The sequence below is a fragment of the Platichthys flesus genome, chromosome 13 (genome assembly GCF_949316205.1).
Source record: "Platichthys flesus chromosome 13, fPlaFle2.1, whole genome shotgun sequence".
NCBI lineage: Eukaryota > Metazoa > Chordata > Actinopteri > Pleuronectiformes > Pleuronectidae > Platichthys > Platichthys flesus.
This window is the reverse complement of record NC_084957.1, coordinates 15,553,118-15,574,683: the sequence shown is the minus strand read 5'-3', so window position 1 is coordinate 15,574,683 and position 21,566 is coordinate 15,553,118. Positions and strand designations below refer to the sequence as shown.

The 21,566-nt window shown below is 39.8% G+C and overlaps 2 protein-coding genes across 2 annotated transcripts; one reads left to right on the top strand and one right to left on the bottom strand.

Moving 5' to 3' along the window:
- Nucleotides 1-7,793: 7,793 nt before the first annotated feature.
- On the bottom strand, nt 7,794-14,081 carry jam2b (junctional adhesion molecule 2b). The gene is made up of 10 exons (XM_062403229.1): nt 13,950-14,081; nt 11,119-11,184; nt 10,678-10,788; nt 10,411-10,560; nt 9,967-10,148; nt 9,768-9,876; nt 9,430-9,537; nt 8,905-8,923; nt 8,754-8,799; nt 7,794-8,565 (listed from the first exon to the last, which is right to left on the bottom strand). The coding sequence occupies exons 1-10, from the start codon at nt 13,999-14,001 to the stop codon at nt 8,527-8,529; spliced, it is 882 nt and encodes a 293-aa protein (XP_062259213.1). The 5' UTR covers nt 14,002-14,081; the 3' UTR covers nt 7,794-8,526.
- Nucleotides 14,082-17,479: 3,398 nt separating this feature from the next.
- LOC133967652 (probable inactive protein kinase DDB_G0270444) lies at nt 17,480-20,674 on the top strand. The gene is made up of 2 exons (XM_062403228.1): nt 17,480-17,639; nt 18,291-20,674. Exons 1-2 carry the CDS (start codon nt 17,603-17,605, stop codon nt 20,345-20,347), a joined length of 2,094 nt encoding a protein of 697 aa, XP_062259212.1. The 5' UTR covers nt 17,480-17,602; the 3' UTR covers nt 20,348-20,674.
- The last annotated feature ends 892 nt before the right edge of the window (nt 20,675-21,566 follow it).

Genomic DNA, 21,566 nt, shown 5'->3' with positions numbered 1-21,566 from the left:
GCTCTGCTCGAGTGACAGGCAGTCTTATCCAATACAGAGGCGCTAAGTAGCTTCCAGAAAGTGGTGGGACAGTGCAGTGGATTGTACGCAGTCGTACAGTGAAACCGGTTGGGGGTGGGATTGTGCAAGACCTAAAATGCTTCTTGGGGGCTGGATAGTGGAGGTTATTATCCGGAGAATCATGACAGGAATTCAATAACAGGCTTTTGTCCTATGAAATTTCACTCTTCCCATAAGGATCCTTCTGTTTCTGCATCCCTCACTGCTCCCTCCTCGCTCTCTCTATCCCTGCGCTCCTCTGGGGGGAGTGATTTAAAAGCATAATACTGAGAGTACTTGAGTGCTGAGGCTTGCTCTTGAATGCTAAACAGTCTGATCAAATACACACACTGCAGCACAGGATCCAAGCTACTGATGGGCAGTGAGGCGCACACATACTGACGGCATTGGACAAGCATACTTTATGGTGTACACGTTCTATTTAAAGATTTAGTATGTAACAGCTCTTCATTTGAACAACTTAAAGCAATTCAATCTATATTATATATATGCATCTGACCTGTACACTTGGATTTTCCTAAATGTTTTTTTCTTTTAAACCCTGAGAAGTTAGGGTAACAGAACGTTTCGGTTTGGTCGTGTTTTGAATGTGTCATATTAGATTTACCTGTGGCTTTACCAAAGGGTAAGCACTGTGCTGCTAGCCAGTTAGCCAATTGGCTATTTTTTCATTACACTGTTAGCATTGTAAATCCCAATATTGATGTATGAACTCTGTCATGTATGGTTAAAGGAAGTACATATAGACAGTTTTTTCATTTAAACTATTTATTGGTAGATTGATATTTAATTTGTAGATTATTATTTGTCTTGTTTATACCTATAAATGTGTCCAATCCAAGATTACTTTTTATATGCAAATGTATGATGCCTATTTTTTATTGTACAAATATCCCTGGATAGGAACCTTGTAATTTTGTGTTGAAGATTTTGAGCGGAAGTGATGGAGGTATGGAGCTGTGGTAACGGGCTCCCACCAATTCACACGCTGAACCAATCACAAGTCAGTCCCATATAGCTGTTAATCATGATGGTTCACCTTGTTTTATTGTACCAAATAACTCAAACCAAAGTTACTGTATTACATAAACACTCAAACATAAGCATAAGTAATGCCTAAAATAACAGAAACCGTCATTGAAAAAAACATGTGACGTGTAATTTGACTTTTTTGTTCTAGACCTATACCCCATCCACTAACATGGATATGAGGCTAGATTTGTGACCTATATAGACATACTTCTCTGGTGTCTATTGTGTTTGAAAAATATATTATTGAAAATTTCGATCTGCTCACAGTTACAGTATAAATAATGTATTATGTGTTCATTCGCTGCTTTTAAATGCTGAAGACGGGAGTTATAGTTAAGTGTGTCCGGACAACTGGATTTTCCATATTTGTACAGTATATCCACTCACTCACTGACCATAATGTAACAGCATCATTTCCTCCCTAAGTAAAATGTTGTAGCACTAGACTGGCAACTGCACATTATTCAGATGATGCACTGAAATGCTGCGGGGGAACTGAAAACTGACCAGTACAACAACAACAACACACACTCAGACCCACATCTCATCTGAACTGAGGCATTAAACCACTGCTCTGTATCTCCACACCTTTGCTCAGTGACCTGTGTCATGGCATGTTTCATCAGCCTAATATTTGCTTATGTCCTTTCCAAAGTAAGCTGCTTTTCTTTTAGTTTTCCATTGATGTTCATATAAAGGGAGACATTTAAATGCGTCATCATAAACTCTGAGAAATAATAATTTTCTCCGCTTCAGCCCTCACTGGGGGTGTCCTTGATTTCTCTCGGAGACTCTGAGAATTCATGTTTGCGTTTACGCAGCTTTTTCATTTTGGCGTCTGATAAAAGTCAGGTCTGTTGACTGGATTTGTCAAACAAATTGTTTTAATACATCTGCGATTAACAAACCTACTTGGCATTCAGTACTCAGATATAACGTAATGCTCTTTCTCTCCCTCTCTCTCTCTCACACATGCACACATACACACACACACACACACACATGTAGCTCAAACATTTCATCTATATAACACTTATCTATACTACCCACACTGTTCCTTTCTGAGTGCTCAAATAAGTACAATGCTGCTATAGGAGTAATAGTCCTGACTAATTGCCTGTGCATAAGGACTGGATTATGTATGTGTGTGTGTGTGTGTGTTTGTGTGTGTGTGTGTGTGCGTGTGTGTGTGTGTGTGTGTTTGTATGTGTGTGTGTGTGTGTGTGTGTGCGCGTGTGTGCGCGCATGTGTGCGTAGTGGTAAAACCTTTTCCATCCTCTTTCTTCTGTAATTACAGTCTTGTGAGTGAACAGTGCTGAATAAGAGAACAAAACAGACAGCGAAAATTTCCTTCTGCTTCCCAACTCTCACGCACACGCACATGCGCGCGCATACTCACACACACACACACACACACACACAGCATCTTGGTATTGTACAACAACCTCAGTATAAAGATTTAATGAAACTGGAGGGGACGTCGTCTGGTAGGGTTTAAATGTTTAAATGTTGCTATTTCTTACTGCCACAGCGGGAGGAGAGAGTTTCCTGTGGTAATCCCTGTGTCAGTGGTCGATTTCCCAGAGGCACAAATACTTCAATGGCTGTATGATGTAAGCTTTGCATAACCCATGAGTTGCTAATGCAGAGGGCCACGTAGAAGAGGAGCTGAAGAAGCGCAAAAATATCAGAGCCGAGAATACGAATAAACTGAACTCACACAAAAGAAGTGGTGGAAAGAGGTACATTTTTCGGTAGCAAAATTATTGTTAAAATATTTAAAGAACAGCTTCCTTGAGGGTAGTGTGCCATGTGCTGTGCTGTGTTGCTGTGCCACCTGTTCGTAGGTGAGCCATGCTCCCGTGGGTGTTCAGGGGAGCTCTGCTCACATGGAGGGTAAGGCTGGGCCGCTTTTGGCATCGGGCCGCACAGAGAGGAGAAAGTCTTGGAGGAAACCTGACTTGAGGCTTAATTTAACATCTGAGGAGAAAAACACTGGTACTGACATAGATTTAATTTGACAGCCACCACCCACTCCCGCTCAACTGCTCTCTCTCTCTCTTTTTCACTCACTCACTTATTTTAACACAGTCTCCCTCTCTTTCCTCTGTCGCTATCTGACAGATACTCACACACACACACACACACACTTAAAAAATGTGATGTAACAGCACCCTGGAGCAGCGAGCATCCATAAAGAAGGCCTGTTAAGATGTTCAAAAGAAACCACAAAACAATGTAGTGGCCAGTTGAGCAGTGACATTAACCAGCAGCAAGATCCGGATGTAACAGTCTGTATGTGTGTGTGTGTGTGTGTGTGTGTGTGTGTTGATATGTTGGTGTGTGTGTGTGTGTGTGTGTGTGTGTGTGGGTGGGTGGGTGTCCTTGGGTTTATTATTTGGGTAATTCCAGTCACAGATGCTATTGTGCCAGCCGCAGCAGTAAAGTGCAGTGACTAAAGGTCCCTCAATGGAGCTCTGTGTGACTGTGAGTGCTCTTTGCAATATACAACCCAGGAACTCCAGTTGGCCAATTTGCATGTGTGACGTTTCGTTTTCGATACCGATGAATTTATATTTGCAAAGAGAAACGCCTAAATTATTCAAAGATTGTTCACTACATACTTTGCAGTCAGTACAGCTCTGTGAAATGTATGTTTTATTGCATTTTATTATGGTGCTATAGCTGACTATCGTCTGTCTGACTTCAAGACCAGAGGAGCGCTTACCTCCACCAAAGCCCCACGGTCCTCTAAATATTGATCCATGAATTATTCTCTGGGAAAGTGGTGAAAGTGTCAATAAAAAAGCCCTATCTCTCAATGTCATTGAAAGTGAATACAAATTCCTGGATCCACTCCAAAGTTGTATGGGTTAAGATGATGATGAAGATGAAGTGACGATGACATGACCCTGATTGGCAGAGTTAGTAAGCTGGGAAAAGTAGTAAAGTTTAAAGGTATTTTAATTGAATATTTTCAATTCATGCTTCTTTCATTTTGCTGCCTTATTTCTTTATTTCCTCTCCACCACATATCAGAGGAAAATATTCCACTTTATATTCCACAGGTCCATCATTAAATTGGAATTGATAATCTGATTCTGCGTGTAAATATATCGATTCACTTATAAAGCAGACGTTTCCACATGGTTAATCAATTCCTTCTGCAGCATGATGGTGACCACAACTGAGTCACTATCATAAATAAACATCCAGCGACGTGAGGAGAGTGCTGGAGCTGATCTTCACATCATGGAGACAGACTGGAGTCACATGAAGAGGCAGAGGACGACGAGGCCGATCCACAGAAGAACTGGGGCCAGTTCTCAGAGAAGCTACATGAGCAAAGAAGTGTGCAAATGTTGAAAAAAAGCTGAGAAATAAAAACTATTTACAACATTATTTATGCAAGCTATAACTTGCTCAGGTGTTAGTTGTGCAAAGCTCTGCTGGAAACTCAAACCACATGTTGTTTAACGGATAATAAAATTGTAACTTGTCCAGGAAAACAGATGGACAGGAGAAGTGAGGGAGACGTCAAGCCCAGTCAGTACACACCCACACAGTCCCGAGAGAAGATGTAAGAAAGAAAAGTATTATTCATGTGGGCGGACCATCAGAGCCGGCTCCTTGAACTATACCTAGCATAATTAAGTATAAAACAGTTTGAATGATCTCCACCTCAACAAGCTACATTAAAACGCTGCTTTAGGTCGAACATGATTAGTAGTTTTATTGATTTGGGAACATAGCACTTTCATTCACAAGCAGGGAGTATTTTTACTTCGTACTAAAAATTCGCAATATTTCTTTTCTCACTGGTTACAAGACAAGTAATATCCACAGTATTTTCAGTTGAGAGAAGCAGCATTTAGTGAGAAGCACTGACACAAAAAACAAGAGCAAACTGGACTCCAGCTAACACACAACAACACTAAACTATCAAAACAAATACTAACTTCAGGTATAGCAGCTGAATAAGAATACAAAGAAATTTACTCTGAATTTCCCTCGGGATTTATAAAGTATCCATCCATCTATCTATCTATCTAAAAATCCCTAAAAAAAATGTAATGAAAATGTGTTATTCAGGCTCATAATCTATAATAAATACATATGTTACAATCTATGAAAACCGGTGGTGACAGTGGTGTGTGGCCATTCCCACATAGCGAAATTGTTTGGGCCCAGATTTGGCCCACACTGCCACCCTGTCATCCGGCCCACATAACGCCTGAGATGATGGTATTTGGGCGTTCCGCTCATGTTTGCCTGTCAGGGCCAAATGTTGCTATAGAAATACATCATGTCTACCAAATAAGTTCTGTGCTATTTGGCCCTTTTTCACCATTTACCACATGGGCCATTTTAGGTTCACGTCCAGATTACACTTTGCATTGAGCACCGCATGTTTGCCAACAAAGGCTCAGATTAGTTTTGGGATATTTGGTGGGCCACTTTAGGCTCACGTACATTTTGTGCTGCATCATTGCCTGAAGTGGTTCACATCCGTATTTTCTATCAATATGTATAGTGAGAATAAAAAGTAACCTGTAATAAGGGGATGTGTATGATGACGTGTATGTGTATAAATAAGGATCAATAACTGCACTTTCATCCTGAATTGGCCTTATACACAAGGCATGAAATATAAGATGAAAGCCGAAAAGTGTTAGTATTATTTTATCTGATAGATATAGTTTTGATTTTGCCTACACAGTGGTCTGTACATGGTGAGTGCAGTTTTCAATGATTTGTAAATTCTACAAACTCATCATGCATTATCCTTTTCCTGTATTCGTTGCAAAATGTGCATGTTTACAGCTCACTCTTTCCTTCGCGCTGCAATAAGTGATCACAAGGTCGGAGGCAGTAAGCGAGCCATATTAGCACATCAATAGTGTGCACTTAAAGTGATGGTCAGAGAAGGTTAAGACCACGGGCAAGAGTAAATCTGTTACTGGGACACTGTAGCTTATCCACAAGCCAGATGTCAACATATCCAGAATGTGTTGCTAGTATCACAAGTCAAACCTTTAAATCTGCAGTGCAGACACCGATAATGCATCAAACATGTGGAAGTGAAGCCGTCAGCAATCACTGCTTCTTCAAGACATGTAATTTATGGGCATCACAATAAGCAGGAAGACGAGTACAGGAAGAAGGGAGGAGAACAATAGTGCCACTGTTCTTACGCAGATAATGGACAAAGGAGGGCATCTCTTAGATGAAAGCCTATAGTCTGTGATATGAAAACATTATTCAGTCAGGAGTGTGACGCCATCTAGTGGTCTGTTCGAGGGAATCTGACTGTGAGCACATCCGAAAGACTGATCTATACAAAAATGTATCATGATGTTCGGTTTCATCTTTAGTGTGTCTTTCGTTTAACTTCAATCTTAATATACTTTCAGTTACTTCAGTTGCTAAACAAATACTTTTGTTATTATCATCACACAATAGATATTAGTATTCCACTGTGTCAGGAAGTAATAAGCCCAAAAATCATTACCTTGTTTGTACAGTACATTTAAATTAAACCCCTTTGTTTGGCACAGGGCAAATGTTTGTCCTTTTCTAACATGCAGGGGAAAAAGGGCAGAGCATTTGGAAAATACAATTTTACTAAAAGATATTGAGGCCTTTGAAATATCTTGAAATGATTTATTCCACAGTGAAAATGTTAGACTTTACTTTGAAAAATCTCTTAATCTGTACAGTCAATATGTTTGATATTGAGCATGTAGGTAGTCAGAGAGGTCCTGAACACAGGCAAGCCAGTCTCTCTCTGAAGTTATTGAGCAAAGTGTTTTTATAGAACTTTGAAGTATCCAGAAATTATCTACTTGAAGCTAAAAATGTGTGATTTTTATTTTGTAAATTCTATAATTGATATCGTCAAAATGCTATTCATTTTAATGACGTAGGTAAGACAATATATACTTCTTGTGAATTAAATCCAAGAAATTATTTTTCAGTTGTGCATTTTGTATAGGCTCCATGTCAACAGTTTATTTTGAAAACCGGACGTAGGCCCACGTGTGTTCTTCCTCTAACTTCGAGTTCTCCGTTGCTGTCCCCTGTCTTGGCGGTTTGGATGCGTTTACCATAAAAGTGGTTATATGAGTGCATTAGAATTTCTGTGTCGGCTGATTTGACCACAGAGATGCGAGTGTCGGCTGGCTTGACCGCAGTACAAGAATCACAGTGTGGGACACATCTAATTTAATATAATTCTGAAAACCTTCTAGTTTATATCTTTCAGGATTAATATAAATCTTATTTTATCTTATTTTCTCTCATATCATAACTGAGAGTGTAGCTCATCAATTGGGATTAAATATTTTCATTATATCCCATATTATACTTGACTATATACTACTTTTATTTTACTGTTTAAGTATCCAAATACCAATATAAAGTAATAAAGTGTGATGATACCATGCACTAATATTAATATAACAAACTGAAAGGAGTGTTGTTTCTGCACAATGAATACTTTATGCATTTACCTAGTGCACTATCTTATCTTTATATAACATTTTGAATGTTTGTAAAGCTTTTAAAATTGTGATATTTATCTTTTCTTGAAACTTCATTATAGCTGCAAATATTCGTTAGGGGATGTTTTTTGTATTTTATACCCATCAGACGTCCTATTCTCTGTGCTTTGTTACAATAACACACAAAACAATGTGCAGCCCTGATGTGCTGATTTTTATTAACATTCCTTTATTGATCAGGACTCATCAAATATTTGAGTGTCAAAACATTTTGAAAGCCTTCAACGCACCGTTCAGTGTATGCAGACACCTGCCCAATTTTCACTCAATTCACATCATGAAAATCTATACAACCCAAGAATAACAAAGGACAATTTCAACATGAGATAAACATACAAACAGGTTTATAAAAATATATAAAAATAACAAGTGATATCTCTGTACGTAGATAAGTGAATGCATTGTGAAGTCTACAATCATTTGTGACGAGAAATATACAGTCTTTACTCTAATTGTTGTGGATAGTTACAGTTAACAGCCTATAGGTGGCGTTTGAGAGCAAAATAACTGAAAACAAAACACAACAAGTCAACAACATGAAAAAAAGTCAGATTTAACAAGATTTTCAAAAGCACACTAAAAAAGAAGGTTATGAAATATATATCACATCAATTTTAAAAAAGTTGAGCTAAATTTGAATTTACAGTAGATTTGGATACAAGATCCCTCTCTCAAACTGGCAACACATAAAAGGCCATTTAAATGAGGCAGCAAGGTTTATGCAGAAATCCTTATTTTGCTTATATTGGACGATATTACTGTGTATGAGTTCAAGGCAGCAGAGAGCAGACGTCCAAAAGAAAGTTGTGCCGGACATTAAGGAAACCCTCCTGACTCTGGATGATCTGAAGTCCGACTCAGTGTTTCAACCTCAGATCATGAAGGACTGAGTTTGTTTGTAATGCTTGAGCTGTAGAGAGAGAGAGAGAGAGAGAGAGAGAGAGAGAGAGAGAGAGAGAGAGAGAGAGAGACATTCAATGAAACATTTCCTTTCATTTGCATTATCAGGGACTTGTCAACAGTGTTTAATGGTGACCCAAATTCACAGCAGCCAGCAAAACAAGCCCTGTCGTGATAATAGACGCTTTGATCACTCACGTTGCGGCTAGGAGGAGGAGGGGGCGCCGGGTTGTAGGACATGTTGCTGAAAGACAAAGGGTGGTGATTCAGTCTGAGCTCATTACTGGTCATAAACACATCACAGCTGCAGGCCGAACAAAGTCGAGAAGCGGAAAAGTGAGGCGCTCACCTTTTTAGCCTTTTTTCTTCTGTTCAAAGACACGACAAAGAGCAGAGGACAGTGAAAAGTTAATATCTTCAATTATCAAAATCATACTAGATGATGGACAACTGACTCTTTACATGCAGTTACATGTAAATAATATATCTAACTAATCTACAGAGTAAAAGGTACTTCCATATATAACTATTTTCAAGGCTGAAACACTTTCTTTGGAGGTCAAACTCCTCGTGGGGTTTATCTCTACTATCGTTATTACATTATTATTTATGTTGCTCCTTCAGGATTTGAAACATTAGTCTTCTTGTTACAAGTGTTCTTTAAATAAAGTTATTATTATTATTACTATCTTAATTTTATACTAATCCACCATATCTCATACAAAAATATATTTTACATCTATATATTGTGTTAATGTGAAATTATTCATTGCTCTGACTTCAATTCCAATGTGTCTAATAGTGTCAATATATTGAATATTGAGAGCAGCGACGACATACACACACACACGCTGAATAAGAGTACACTACTCACTCCTGCAGCAGCCTCGGCGTCGACACACACACACACAGATGCAGCAAAAGACCACAAGCATCAGAAAAGCTGCAGCACCTGCTATCAAAACTGTCATATTCAAGGGATCTAGAAAGAGGGCAAAGAAAAAAATTGTATCATTACTTTGACTTTTTACTCTGGTCCATGTCCCAACTGCTACAATAGGGTAGGTGGGGTTATGACAGATTCTGCAGCCAACCACCAGGTGGCAGTAAAGATGCTTTAACTTCACTTCTGGGATGCTGCCATGTCGGCCATCTTTAAAGACAATCCATGATTATGACATGTGAAGGCCAACGTGTGTCAAAATCACTTACAGTCCTTAACATTGAGTTGTTGGGCTACACAACTCTTGGGCGCTCCCGCATTGTTGGAGGACTCACAGCGGTACATCCCTGTGTCTGTTTTGGACACACTCTTAAACTTCTGCTCCAAACACACAAAAAGAAGGGAAATGAGATCAACAACAACCAGGACATGTTGCGTGTGTGTTCAGATATTTTCTGCCATACTCACCAGTGTGCCCGTGTGGGTGTCGATTCCGTACGGCGTGTCGGCTGTGGCTGTCAGGGCCTTGTTGTCTTTGTACCAGCGGTAGGTGGCAGGAGGAACGCTCAGTTTGTCCTTACAGAGCAGCTCCAGGTCTGAGCCCACGAACATGGAGCTCGGCACCGCACAGGACGGCACATGAGGAGGCACTGAGGGGAGAAACACTGCATTCGTAATTTTTATAAAATCCACCTTAAAACACAGAAATATTCATATTTGTTGTTCGGTGGCTGCAGTGTGATCCTTTATGTATCAAACCAATAAATGCATTACATTTAATTCATCTGATTTTATAGATAGATAGATAGATAGATAGATAGATAGATAGATAGATAGATAGATAGATAGATAGATAGATAGATAGATAGATAGAGTGATTGATTGATGATTGATTGATTTATAGATACATACCCAGCACATTGAGAGTTACAGTTGTCTCTCCCAGTTTGACGTGATCGTTGAGGGCGGTCACCTCACAGCGATACTCGCCCGAATCTTTCTGAGTGACCGAGTGCAACATCAGGGTAGCTCCATCTATGGTGGCCCGTCCTGTGTAAGGCCCTGAGGTAAAGATGGGCAGAGGGTGGACAGAGTTTAACTAAGTGGTATCAAAAATGAAATAATAAAAAAATGATACGTGATATAGGGATTAATGGATAGTGATTTTGAGTTACTCACCAATAAATCTTTTATCAAAGTAGACGTATGACACGCTCTTTCCTCTCTTCTTCCACTCAATCCGAGGGTTTTGTTCTGTCTCTGTCTTGAACTCACAGGACAGCAGAGCATCTGACAGGACGGGAAACACACAACTTTATACAAGTTTCTATTTAATTTGAAACCTAATCAGCACTGAGTATAATTCTGTCTAAGGTACAATAAGGTATTTTTTACAGTCACTGCTGTTGTTCGGCTCGTTACCTGTGTCAATATACCTCCCTTTTTATCATGAAATAAGACATCTGCTGTTTACGCTTCATCAATGTCAAATGTCCAAGAAAATATTAAGAAATTCAAGGACTCATCAAAATAAAACAAGTGTTCAATGACTTTATCCGTTTTCAGTCTTGAAAGTGACATGTTGAAGTCAGGGAGGGGAAATGTTGAAAACAGTCTCACCTGTGTGCTCGTGGACCTCTACATTGGTTTTACTGCTGCTCACTGTCACTGACAGACAGCCGGGACCTGTAGGGACAGGAGGGATCCATTTTTGTTATATTCTTGAAGAGAATCACAACACTAAACATAGTGAAATATATCAACTGTTATCACTGCCGCGTCTAATTGGACTCAATGTTTCGACTTCGGTGTGTTCATATGCTCGGAAGTCGGAATGTGGAAAAACAAGTGTTGTATTTATGTGTTTGAAGCTTTAAGTGCAACATTTGACTAATTCACATTAGAAGCTACTTTTTCAAGTTGATCGTCAAATATATCAATTGATGACCCTATATAAAAAAAGGTACACAAACTTTTTTGGTGGAAATCTGTCTTTTGGTACTTGTGAAGACTGAATGCTTTACTTGTGTTGATGTAAAGCATTTCCAAGACCCTAGCCCTAATTCAAGCTGAATGTTTAACTAACATCTTAACATTCAAACTGTCCTCAGTAGTAGTGAGGACCAGTCAAGATATCCTTTAAAACTGAAAATGGTCCTCTCAAAGATGGCAAAAGGTCCCATACACACACTCGCACAAAGATACGGAGTGTGAAGCTACATCCTTGTGGTACCAGGAGCGGTGGTGTGTAGGAATGCAAGTGATGGATGACGCTCTGACAAGCAGCTTTATCCCAACCTGATAACCTCTCTCAGTGATCTGTCCCTTCACACACACACACACACACACACACACACACACACACACACACAGACACACACATTTAACTCCTTTGGTAGTATAGAGAGGGAGGGGAAATGTAGACAGTATCTATGTAAGTGTGTGTGTAACCTTACCCTTCTCAGCTGGCACAACACACACACAAACACGTCACTCACGCACACGCAACCACACACACACACACACACACACGCACACACACACACACACACACAGAATTGCACACTTCTAAGACTCTACACTGATTGAACTCTGAAACCTCTCCACTGTATTATTTACTTTGTCCAAACCTAAACATTTTAAAGATTACTCTGACTCAACATCAAATCAATAACTTGATCTTAACTCATGTAAATTGTAAAACAAGGTAAAATACACAGCAACATCAAATGTTCATGGATATACAGAATTATATTGTCCATAGTCAACGTTTGACGTGTTTTTGTTTATTACTGAGCGTATTTAAATGAACGTGTTTCAGGTTGTCAGCTGTTTAGGCTTCATTTTACAGACGTGCTGTTTGATGATGTAAGTGACAACATCCAACAGAAAGGAAACTAATGAAAAATGTAGTTTGCCCAAAATGTTCTAAACTTTTTTGCAAGCTCTGTCCAAACAGAAGATGAAGGGTTACAATCTTTTCATCTCTGAGTGGGCCTCATGGGTAAATTCAAGAAAGATCAAAACACACACACAAGCGCGCACACACACACACACACACACACACACACACACAAATATACACTCTATATCAAAGCTGTGAGTACTGATATGAAGCATCTCATCTGGAAACTTGCCTCTTCCCTTTAAAAATCCCCAAAGCAACTTCAAATGCAATTTCTTTCCAGATAGTGAGTGGCCGTTATCCTCTCAGTCCAATTAACAGTAGGGTCACTCAGGGGCTATCACCACGCTGTAACGCCGGGACCTCCGCTGGGCCATGTGATGCGTCTCATCAGTCTGTGAATCTCGGGTTCAAACGGCATCAGAACAGGCTCAGTGTAAACACGGAGCCCAGAGCACAACCACTCCCTGGACAATCTCATCCCCCGGTGCATATGACACCTCCTCCCCTGTTTGTGTTGGTTTTGCACATGTAGTTATACAGCAGTCCAATGTGCCTTTGTGATATTTATTTTTATAATAACACAATCTGTTTAGTTATAACCTGACATATCAGCCTCCATTGCCAGTATAAGGAACGTTTCTCTACCCCTATGTCCACTTTTGGGGGACCCCTCCTTATAAGGGTGTCCCACCTCCCCCCTTTCTATTGATGGGATATGTACGTAGCTGAACAGAGGATTGTGTTGCTTGGCTTGTTTTGTCAGAACAAGCCGAGATCCCCTTCCAGAGACATTCTTGGTCTGGCCCCTTCCATCAAATAAATCACAACGGAGGCATCGCTAAACTCCACCGGTTACACACAAGCTAACTATTAGTACAACACACCTTTCAGTTTGCTTCATACTGAGAACACAAGAAGTTACTGCAGGAAACAACGTTCCCTTAATTTTATCACCATGTGTGGAAAATTTTAGAACCTTTTTGGAGGGATTTTTTTTTCTCAATTCAGAATTATATATGCAAAAAAATAAATGGAAAAAGGACACATTAGAACACATTTCATCTAAAAGTTAAATTTATTTCAATGTATGTTATCTCTTTAAATTGTGAATAGTAAGTTGTGGCAGTATTGCTGAAAGTTGAGAGGAGTGTAAAATACGAATAATGCATTGGATGTTTTGCTTTTTAAAAACCAATGTTTGGACCCCCACGCTTCCCCCACCATCAATTTGTGTACAGTCCCTAACTGTAGTCTTGGTTAAATGCATATATGAGTTTTCTATTTCTTTTGCACACTTTCAGAAACTGTATGATCTTCCTAAAATAATTTTTAGCAGATGACTGGACCAAAATCTTCAAAGTTGCATATGAATAAAAAACAAAATGCAAAGAGCAGCCTGTAGAAATGTGTTCATAAAGAGTGAAATGTAAAAACATCTGCCTGTTCACATCATATATCAGTTCCACCAGTTTGCCTTTGAGGTAATAAACTCCATCACAGCTTATTTTCTTCTTATTAATAAAGATTCTGAAAACAAACTTACTGCAAAGTAAAGTGAAGAGAAGCTGCAGCAGCCACATCTCCATGGTGTTCATGCTCAGTTACAGAAGTTATGATCCGTCCTGTTCCTGCAGCGTCAGATTCGGCTTTACTCCAAACTTTCTGCAGCAGCTTCTTTACCCTCATCTGCTGCACGCACAGGCGCGTCCACGACAACTGCCGTGGAGCGCGCACAGGCGGCGGAGCTGCTGTTGTCCTGAAGCTGAGTGTCACGTGAGCTCAGACGCGTTTAATGACCGTGCAGTTGTAGTGTGTTGTTAGTATTTCATGGGTATCATTAAGACAAATAAAACAAATCTCTGATAAGCCCTATGATATTTATCATTTTAACATTATTTCTAACAATAACCATTTTGAGGTACCTTTTATGGTAGCCCAGATATGGTGGCCCCACAGTGCAAATCCAAATGGAGAATGGGAAAACAGCTGCAAATTCAAAAATTAAAAACAAAAAACACAACAAAAAACGGAATCGCAAATCACCCAACACAACAATCAACAGTCGGCAGACCACAACAATCAAACAAAAACGCAACAACTAATGACAACACAATAACAAAAAAGGGCGCTATCTGTTGTCTGTGTTCGATCTCCTGGTCCTGTCTCTAGTTTTCTTTTTCCAGATAGATTATTTCCTTCCTGTTAACAAGATGGATAGAGCATTTGTCCAATCACTGATGATCCTTGTGGACAGCAGGTACATCTCGTTTTATTTGCAAGTCAAGTCGTGTTTTGTGAATTGATGTTGTGTTTTCCCACTGTTGTTGTGATTTGCACTTCAGTGCACTACAATATATTCAAATGTATGTGAATAAAGAACACGTGAAAACTGAGAAAAGATCTTCATCAGGTTGACAACACATCTACAGCAAATAGAAAAGCTAGTTAAATTATCAAGGTGGCGATATGAACCTGAACAACTTTTCCTGTACCATGCTGCATTAAATCTCCAGCAGTAGAATATACACTTTAATCTGCCTTCCATGTGTTATTTCTGTATTTCTGAAATGATTCTTATTCAAAGTGTGACCAGATGAAACTCTGTTCTGGAGGCTGAGTGTTTTCCACACGTCCTCAGTGATGAGTGTAATCGGAGGTGCAGAGATGAAACAGCTGCTGGTTGAGCTACTGTGTCCTTGGCTATTAAGTTTCTCAGCAGCAGTGGCAGCCACACAACGGCCCATTGTAGCTCAGTCTGCTTAATGTGCACACATGCTTGCATTTGTGACCATATGCACACACAAAGACCCACACAGGGGCCATACATGCGGGCACGTGTGCACCAACACAAGCGGAGACCGAGAGTGATATACGGACTCACAAAGACTCAGCTGCAGCACCTGTTCATGATAAACAGTCCCAGCTGCTGCGCTGTGGCCGGGGCACACTGATGTCATGTAACACAAAGTGAGACACACACACACAGGCGTCCACCACGACACACGGCCGCTCAGCGACCGCAAACATCCAGCCAAACAAACTATGACACCTTTTAGATTATAGATTCAGGGATGGTTAACTTTAAATGTATTGTGATGTTTGACAACTTTTTATTGCACAAAATTCAACACAATACTGTGGCTGGTTTGTATCAGCCCCGACCCAATTTGTTCTGTCACATGGACACGTTTACATTAGCCTCAAGATAAACATTATCTGATCTTACAACTGACCGTCAGAGTGTGAGTAAGAACAGTGGACATCCTCTTTAAAATACTTGAATTGACCAGTTTTACATATTGTTTCAAAAAGTGATGAGATTTGCACAGTGGAGAATTGAAGTAGTGTTTAATAAAATAAATCTGGGTGTTTAATAAAGACTTATTTAATGAGATGAAAATAATCTTACAAACTACCTTTGGTTGACATGTGGTAAAGTTTGGATTTATTTGTAAACGTCACTTTACATGTTCAATATTTTTTTTCATAAATCTGATTTTGATAAACGAGACCACAGATGTGGGCAAATCAAGGGTCAAAACTAGAATTACCGTGCTGCGGTTGTTTGCCTCTGTTATATAACTGTGACCTTTGGTCTTTGAGAAATAAAATTGATTAAGTTCATCTTGGAGTCCAAGGGTCGATAGGTTAATATTTGAAGAAAGTTCCTAAAGGCAGACTTAAAATATCATGTTCAAGAGGCGAAAAACCTAAAGTGTCTTATGAGGCCACAGAGACCTTAACCTTTGACTACCAAATTATTTTTATTTTTGAGTCTAAGTGAAAGTTTGAGCCAAGTTGGAAACGATTTTCTTTAGGCATTTGTCAGATAAGGTTTTACAACACAAAATTAGAGTTTGCTAAGTCACCTTTGACCTTTAACCACTCACATCTAATCAGTTCATCCATTTGTCTAAGTGAACATTTGTGCCAGTTTTAAAATAATTATCTTTTAAACAATAGCTTTCTGAACATAACAAGTCTAACAAGGCAAAATGGGCTCTGTTAGGTCACATGACCTTTACAGTTAACCTCTGACCCCAAATGTAATCAGTTCATCCTTGAGTCCAAGTGAATGTGAGAGAAAATCCCTCAAGATGTTCTTGAGTTATCATGTTCACGAGAATAGGACAGATGGACAGACAAACTAATAACATAAGTTAGTTTGAGAAACAAAATCTGAATCACAATTTGATTTGTTAGAACACTGGTTAACTGAGCTCAATATATTCACTATTGGATCTTTTCTTTTTGTACACGAGGAACAATTTTCCCACATTAAAGATGAGTTAATATCGGTTAATGTATCACAGTGAAGCAAATCTGTTTCCTCTTCATCACAGTCTGTGTACTTCCCCTTCTTTTAACCACAGCAAGAAGCAGAACTGTAAATAATGATTCATTGGAATTCAGCAGGTCAGAGTCCACATGAAATTATTAGGTGAGGTGCAGTGTTGCAGTGTTGCAGTAATACAACTTTTTAATCTATGTCAATCTTGGCTTCTTCCTGTATATTATATTATAATGGACATATTATCTTTATTATTCTGTATACTTATCTACATTTTGTATTTCTATTCATTGTTATTGTCTCGGTCTGTATGTATTTCTAATCTTTGCAGGAGCAACTCCAAAGAAACCCAGTTCTCCATCCGGGGAACAATCAAATATTTTCGATTCTGATCAACACGCAAAGTTCTGCTTCACATTGTCTCCAGCAACGAAAGCTGAACCAATTTTCTCAGTTAGTTGAAGTTTACATTGGTCAGCAAAGCGATCATTTCAGGAAAAATAAATGAAGGCAAAAGGTAAGGGAGAGGGTGAAGGAAGAAGCATTAGCTCATGTTTCCTGCCCTTCATACCACTTGTGAGAAGTCTCTCCTAGCTTCATTATGACCCACTTCATGCCACAAGGAAATAAAAGAGGATAAAATGAGGACTACTGGCGAGATACGGTGATGGGAAGGATACGTGCTGATAACTTACTGAATGGCTGAAGAAACGAAAAGGGGCAGGACCAGTGGTATTCATAAAGATAAGGAGAACTATAAGGAAACCTGATAAATACCGTTTTACTTTGAGCGGAGACACATAAAGGCACATGAACAGCTGGATATAACTCTGTGAGGAAGATTTTACAGTAGATCACCGTCTATAGTTGATAATAAATATTCAGATTTAATCCAACACATCAAGATGAAGACATTGCTTTTGTTCTTACTGAGTGTGGCAGGTAAGAGATGTTTTCAGATTTTCATTCTACTAATTTCTCTTTATTACTTTTCATTGTGTTTCAGATATTTTCTCTGATTAATGCAAGCTGGGGCTATTGCTGGAGTATGTGATGTATCTTTGAATTCTTTACCAGACAAGTTTTTGAGCATCACAGCAGTCTGTTTCTTCTCTACCAGAGAGACTTTAGCTGCTTGATGTGCCCTTGTACTTGGTTGTACACTAGATTTATAGCATTTTAAAAGTGTCACTTTTACTCATAAAAAAACATCTGGTACTTTGACCCTTACTTGGTTTAATCTATTAATTTGTACTTTGACTTAAGTAAAGTGTTTGAGTTCCTCAACCACTGTAAAAGGTGCAATAAAAGATGATTGATTACTACAAGAGAACAAATGACCACAAAAAGACCACAAAAAAGAAAAAATAGGGACACAAAGAGATGCAAAATAATTAAAAGAGGCACACAAAGAGAACACAAAAACAGAGACGTAAAATTACCACAAAAAGACAGAAGAACCACAAAGATACACACGGTAAAAGAAAAGATGGAAAACACAAACATCTGGTTTGAAGTTGTTTATGTCATTATTGGAGTCATTTAAAATAGCGGATCTCATCAAATTTAACTTTAAATATTTACTCTTTACAGTAACTCTGGCGATGCCTCTGCTTGCTCCTGGTGTGGCACAAGACCCTGATTTATCTACAGAAGAGCAGCCCCCCCTGGTGGCAGACTGGGAGCCTGTGCAGGGTCATGTGGAGGTTCCCGAACCACTGGCCAGACTGGGCTCCCCAAAATCATCTGCAGCTCAGGAGGACATGGAGCAGATCCAGAAAGAGAATCTAGAGGAAGTAGAGGTTCAAGTGGAGCCACACGATAAGGTGGAGCAAGAAAGTGTAGAGGCTAAAGTAAGGCCGGAGGTTAAAGTGGATCAAATGTTTGTAGCAGAGCCAGAAGTTAAAGAAGAACAAAAGGTTAAGGTGAAGCCAGAAGTTGAAGAACAAGAGGTAAAGGTGGAGCCAGAAGTTAAAGAGGAACAAAAGGTTAAGGTGAAGCCAGAAGTTGAAGAACAAGAGGTTAAGGCAGTGCCAGAAGTTAAAGAGGAACAAAACGTTAAGGTGGAGCAAGAAGTTAAAGAGGAACAAGATGTGAAGGTGGAGCAGGAGGTTAAAGCAGAGCCAGATGGTGAGCCAGAGCCACAAGTTAAGATAGATCAAGAGCCGATGCGAGCTGACTCCGACTTTAAGGAGGAGTCAGAGGTTAAGGTAGAACCAGATTTTCAACCAGAGCCAGAACTCAGAGAGAACCCGATGTTTGATGAGGAGTTTCACGTGCAGATGAACCTGGAGGCGGAGGCTGAACCGGGTCAGGAGGTTGAAGAGAGGCACATGGACATGGAGAGAAATTATGAAATCATAGATGAGCCAGTCATGGAGTCTGAGCCACGGGACGACGTGAGCATGTTCAGAGAGGAATTGAGCGACACAGAGCTGAACGAGATGGAGAAGTCTATGAGGGCAGCTTTTCAGAGCCAATATTCCGCAGTTGAACCTCTATCAGAAGAGGAGCTGCTCGTGAAGAAGCATGTTAAGGTGGAGCAAGAAGTTAAAGAGCAGCAAGCTATGAAAGCGGAGCAGGAGGTTAAAGCAGAGCCAGAGGATGACCCAGAGCCACAAGTTAAGGTAGATCAAGAGCCGATGCGAGCTGACTCCGACTTTAAGGTTGAACCAGATGTTCAACTAGAGCCAGAACTCAGAGAAAACCCGATGTTTGATGAGGAGTTTCACGTGCAGATGAACCTGGAGGCGGAGGCTGAACCGGGTCAGGAGGTTGAAGAGAGGCATATGGAGATGGAGAGAAATTATGAAATCATAGATGAGCCAGTCATGGAGTCTGAGCCACGGGACGACGTGAGCATGTTCAGAGAGGAATTGAGCGACACAGAGCTGAACGAGATGGAGAAGTCTATGAGGGCAGCTTTTCAGAGCCAATATTCTGCAGTTGAACCTCTATCAGAAGAGGAGCTGCTCGTGAAGAAGCATGTTAAGGTGGAGCAAGAAGTTAAAGAGCAGCAAGATATGAAAGCGGAGCAGGAGGTTAAAGCAGAGCCAGAGGATGAGCCAGAGCCACAAGTTAAGGTAGATCAAGAGCCGATGCGAGCTGACTCCGACTTTAAGGTCGAACCAGATGTTCAACTAGAGCCAGAACTCAGAGAGAACCCGATGTTTGATGAGGAGTTTCACATGCAGATGAACCTGGAGGTGGAGGCTGAACCGGGTCAGGAGGTTGAAGAGAGGCACATGGACATGGAGAGAAATTATGAAATCATATATGAGCCAGTCATGGAGTCTGAGCCTAAGGAAGACGTGAGCATGTTCAGAGAGGAATTGAGCGACGCAGAGCTGAACGAGATGGAGAAGTCTATGAGGTCAGCTTTTCAGAGCCAAAATTCCGCAGTTGAACCTCTATCAGAAGAGGAGCTGCTCATGAAGAAGCATGAAGAACTAAACATGGAGCTGGAGCCTGAGATGAGGAATGAACCTTTTGATTATCAAGAGGCCGTCGTTGAACCTCTGTCAGAAAAGGAGGGGCTTGTGACGAGGGATGAGGAACCAGTCATGGAGCTGGAGCCTGAGATGAGGAATGAACCGTTTCAAAGTCAAGAGGCCGTCCCAGATGCGATCGTGGACGAGGGGCAGGCATAGGACTTTATGTGAGAGTAGATTTCATCTTTAGGGAACTAATTCTCAAATGAGGAGGCGAGAATGAAGATGGATTCTCTCACAGCAGATGGAGCTTGTCAGTGAGGTGATTCTCTCTGAGGAGGCAGCGGTGCAAGACTGGCCTGTTGTTGATGGAGGTGCTCAAGAGACAATGTGATCAGCAAAAAAACTCCTTACAAAAATTATATGCTCAAATGTATATTTGAAAAATACTTTAGTGTATGAAATACTTATACAAAATACATAAAAATACTGATGAAAATAGAACCTCCTTGGCGCAATCAATAAAAACGAATACCTTGTACAGATGTGACGGAGCGGACATGTGTGTTTATGTGGATAACAGCAAAGGCTGAATTCTTAATATTTAACAGGTTCATTGTTGATTCATGATTTTGGTTGATTGATTATTTATTTAAGCCTCGGAAAAACAAATTGAGGAATAAGACCCTCATTTACAATGGTGCCGAGGGTACAATAAAGAGTAAAACATTGAAAAATAAATAAATAAGAATAAAATAAATATGCATATATACTTACAGCAATACAAAGTAAAAGGTCACAAATCAAACCTGAAGGTTCAATAAATACTATAAAATACTATGGTTAAGCTTAACCCAACTAACAATTACAATCACTGCAGGAGAAGCCAGCCCTACATGACACAAGACTCGAGAACTCCTCTAATGAAATAAATGACCAACTTTAACGATTTTTAGATTGAATGTAAAAAAAAAAGAGATCAGAGGGGTGTGCATCTTTAATAATAACCATCTATGACCGTGTTCTGTGGCAGAGCAGCGGTGGAGACACAGAAAACAAAAGGTGGGAATTTGTAGCTAAAGGTTTTGTAACATTGGAAAATACCTGCTTGATTTGTTCAACTCTTAATAGCCACTTGTTAACTTTAAGAAGATAGAAAGAGAAAGCTTTATTTTATTTGAATGTTTTATTGGATTTTTAAAGGACATGTTATGGCCACATTCTGATGACAGCAATCTATATAGATAAAACAATGTCCTATTAAGATAATGGGCAGGGATTATAGAACATCAAATGAAGCAGATCCAAACACTGAAAGTGTGGTGGTAGGAAAAACAGGACGACACAAAGAAAAACACAAAACAGAATCTAACAGTGGAAACCAGAGTGATCCCAAAATATAAGGAAGTCACTTCTGACTCATGGGTTCACTTCACAG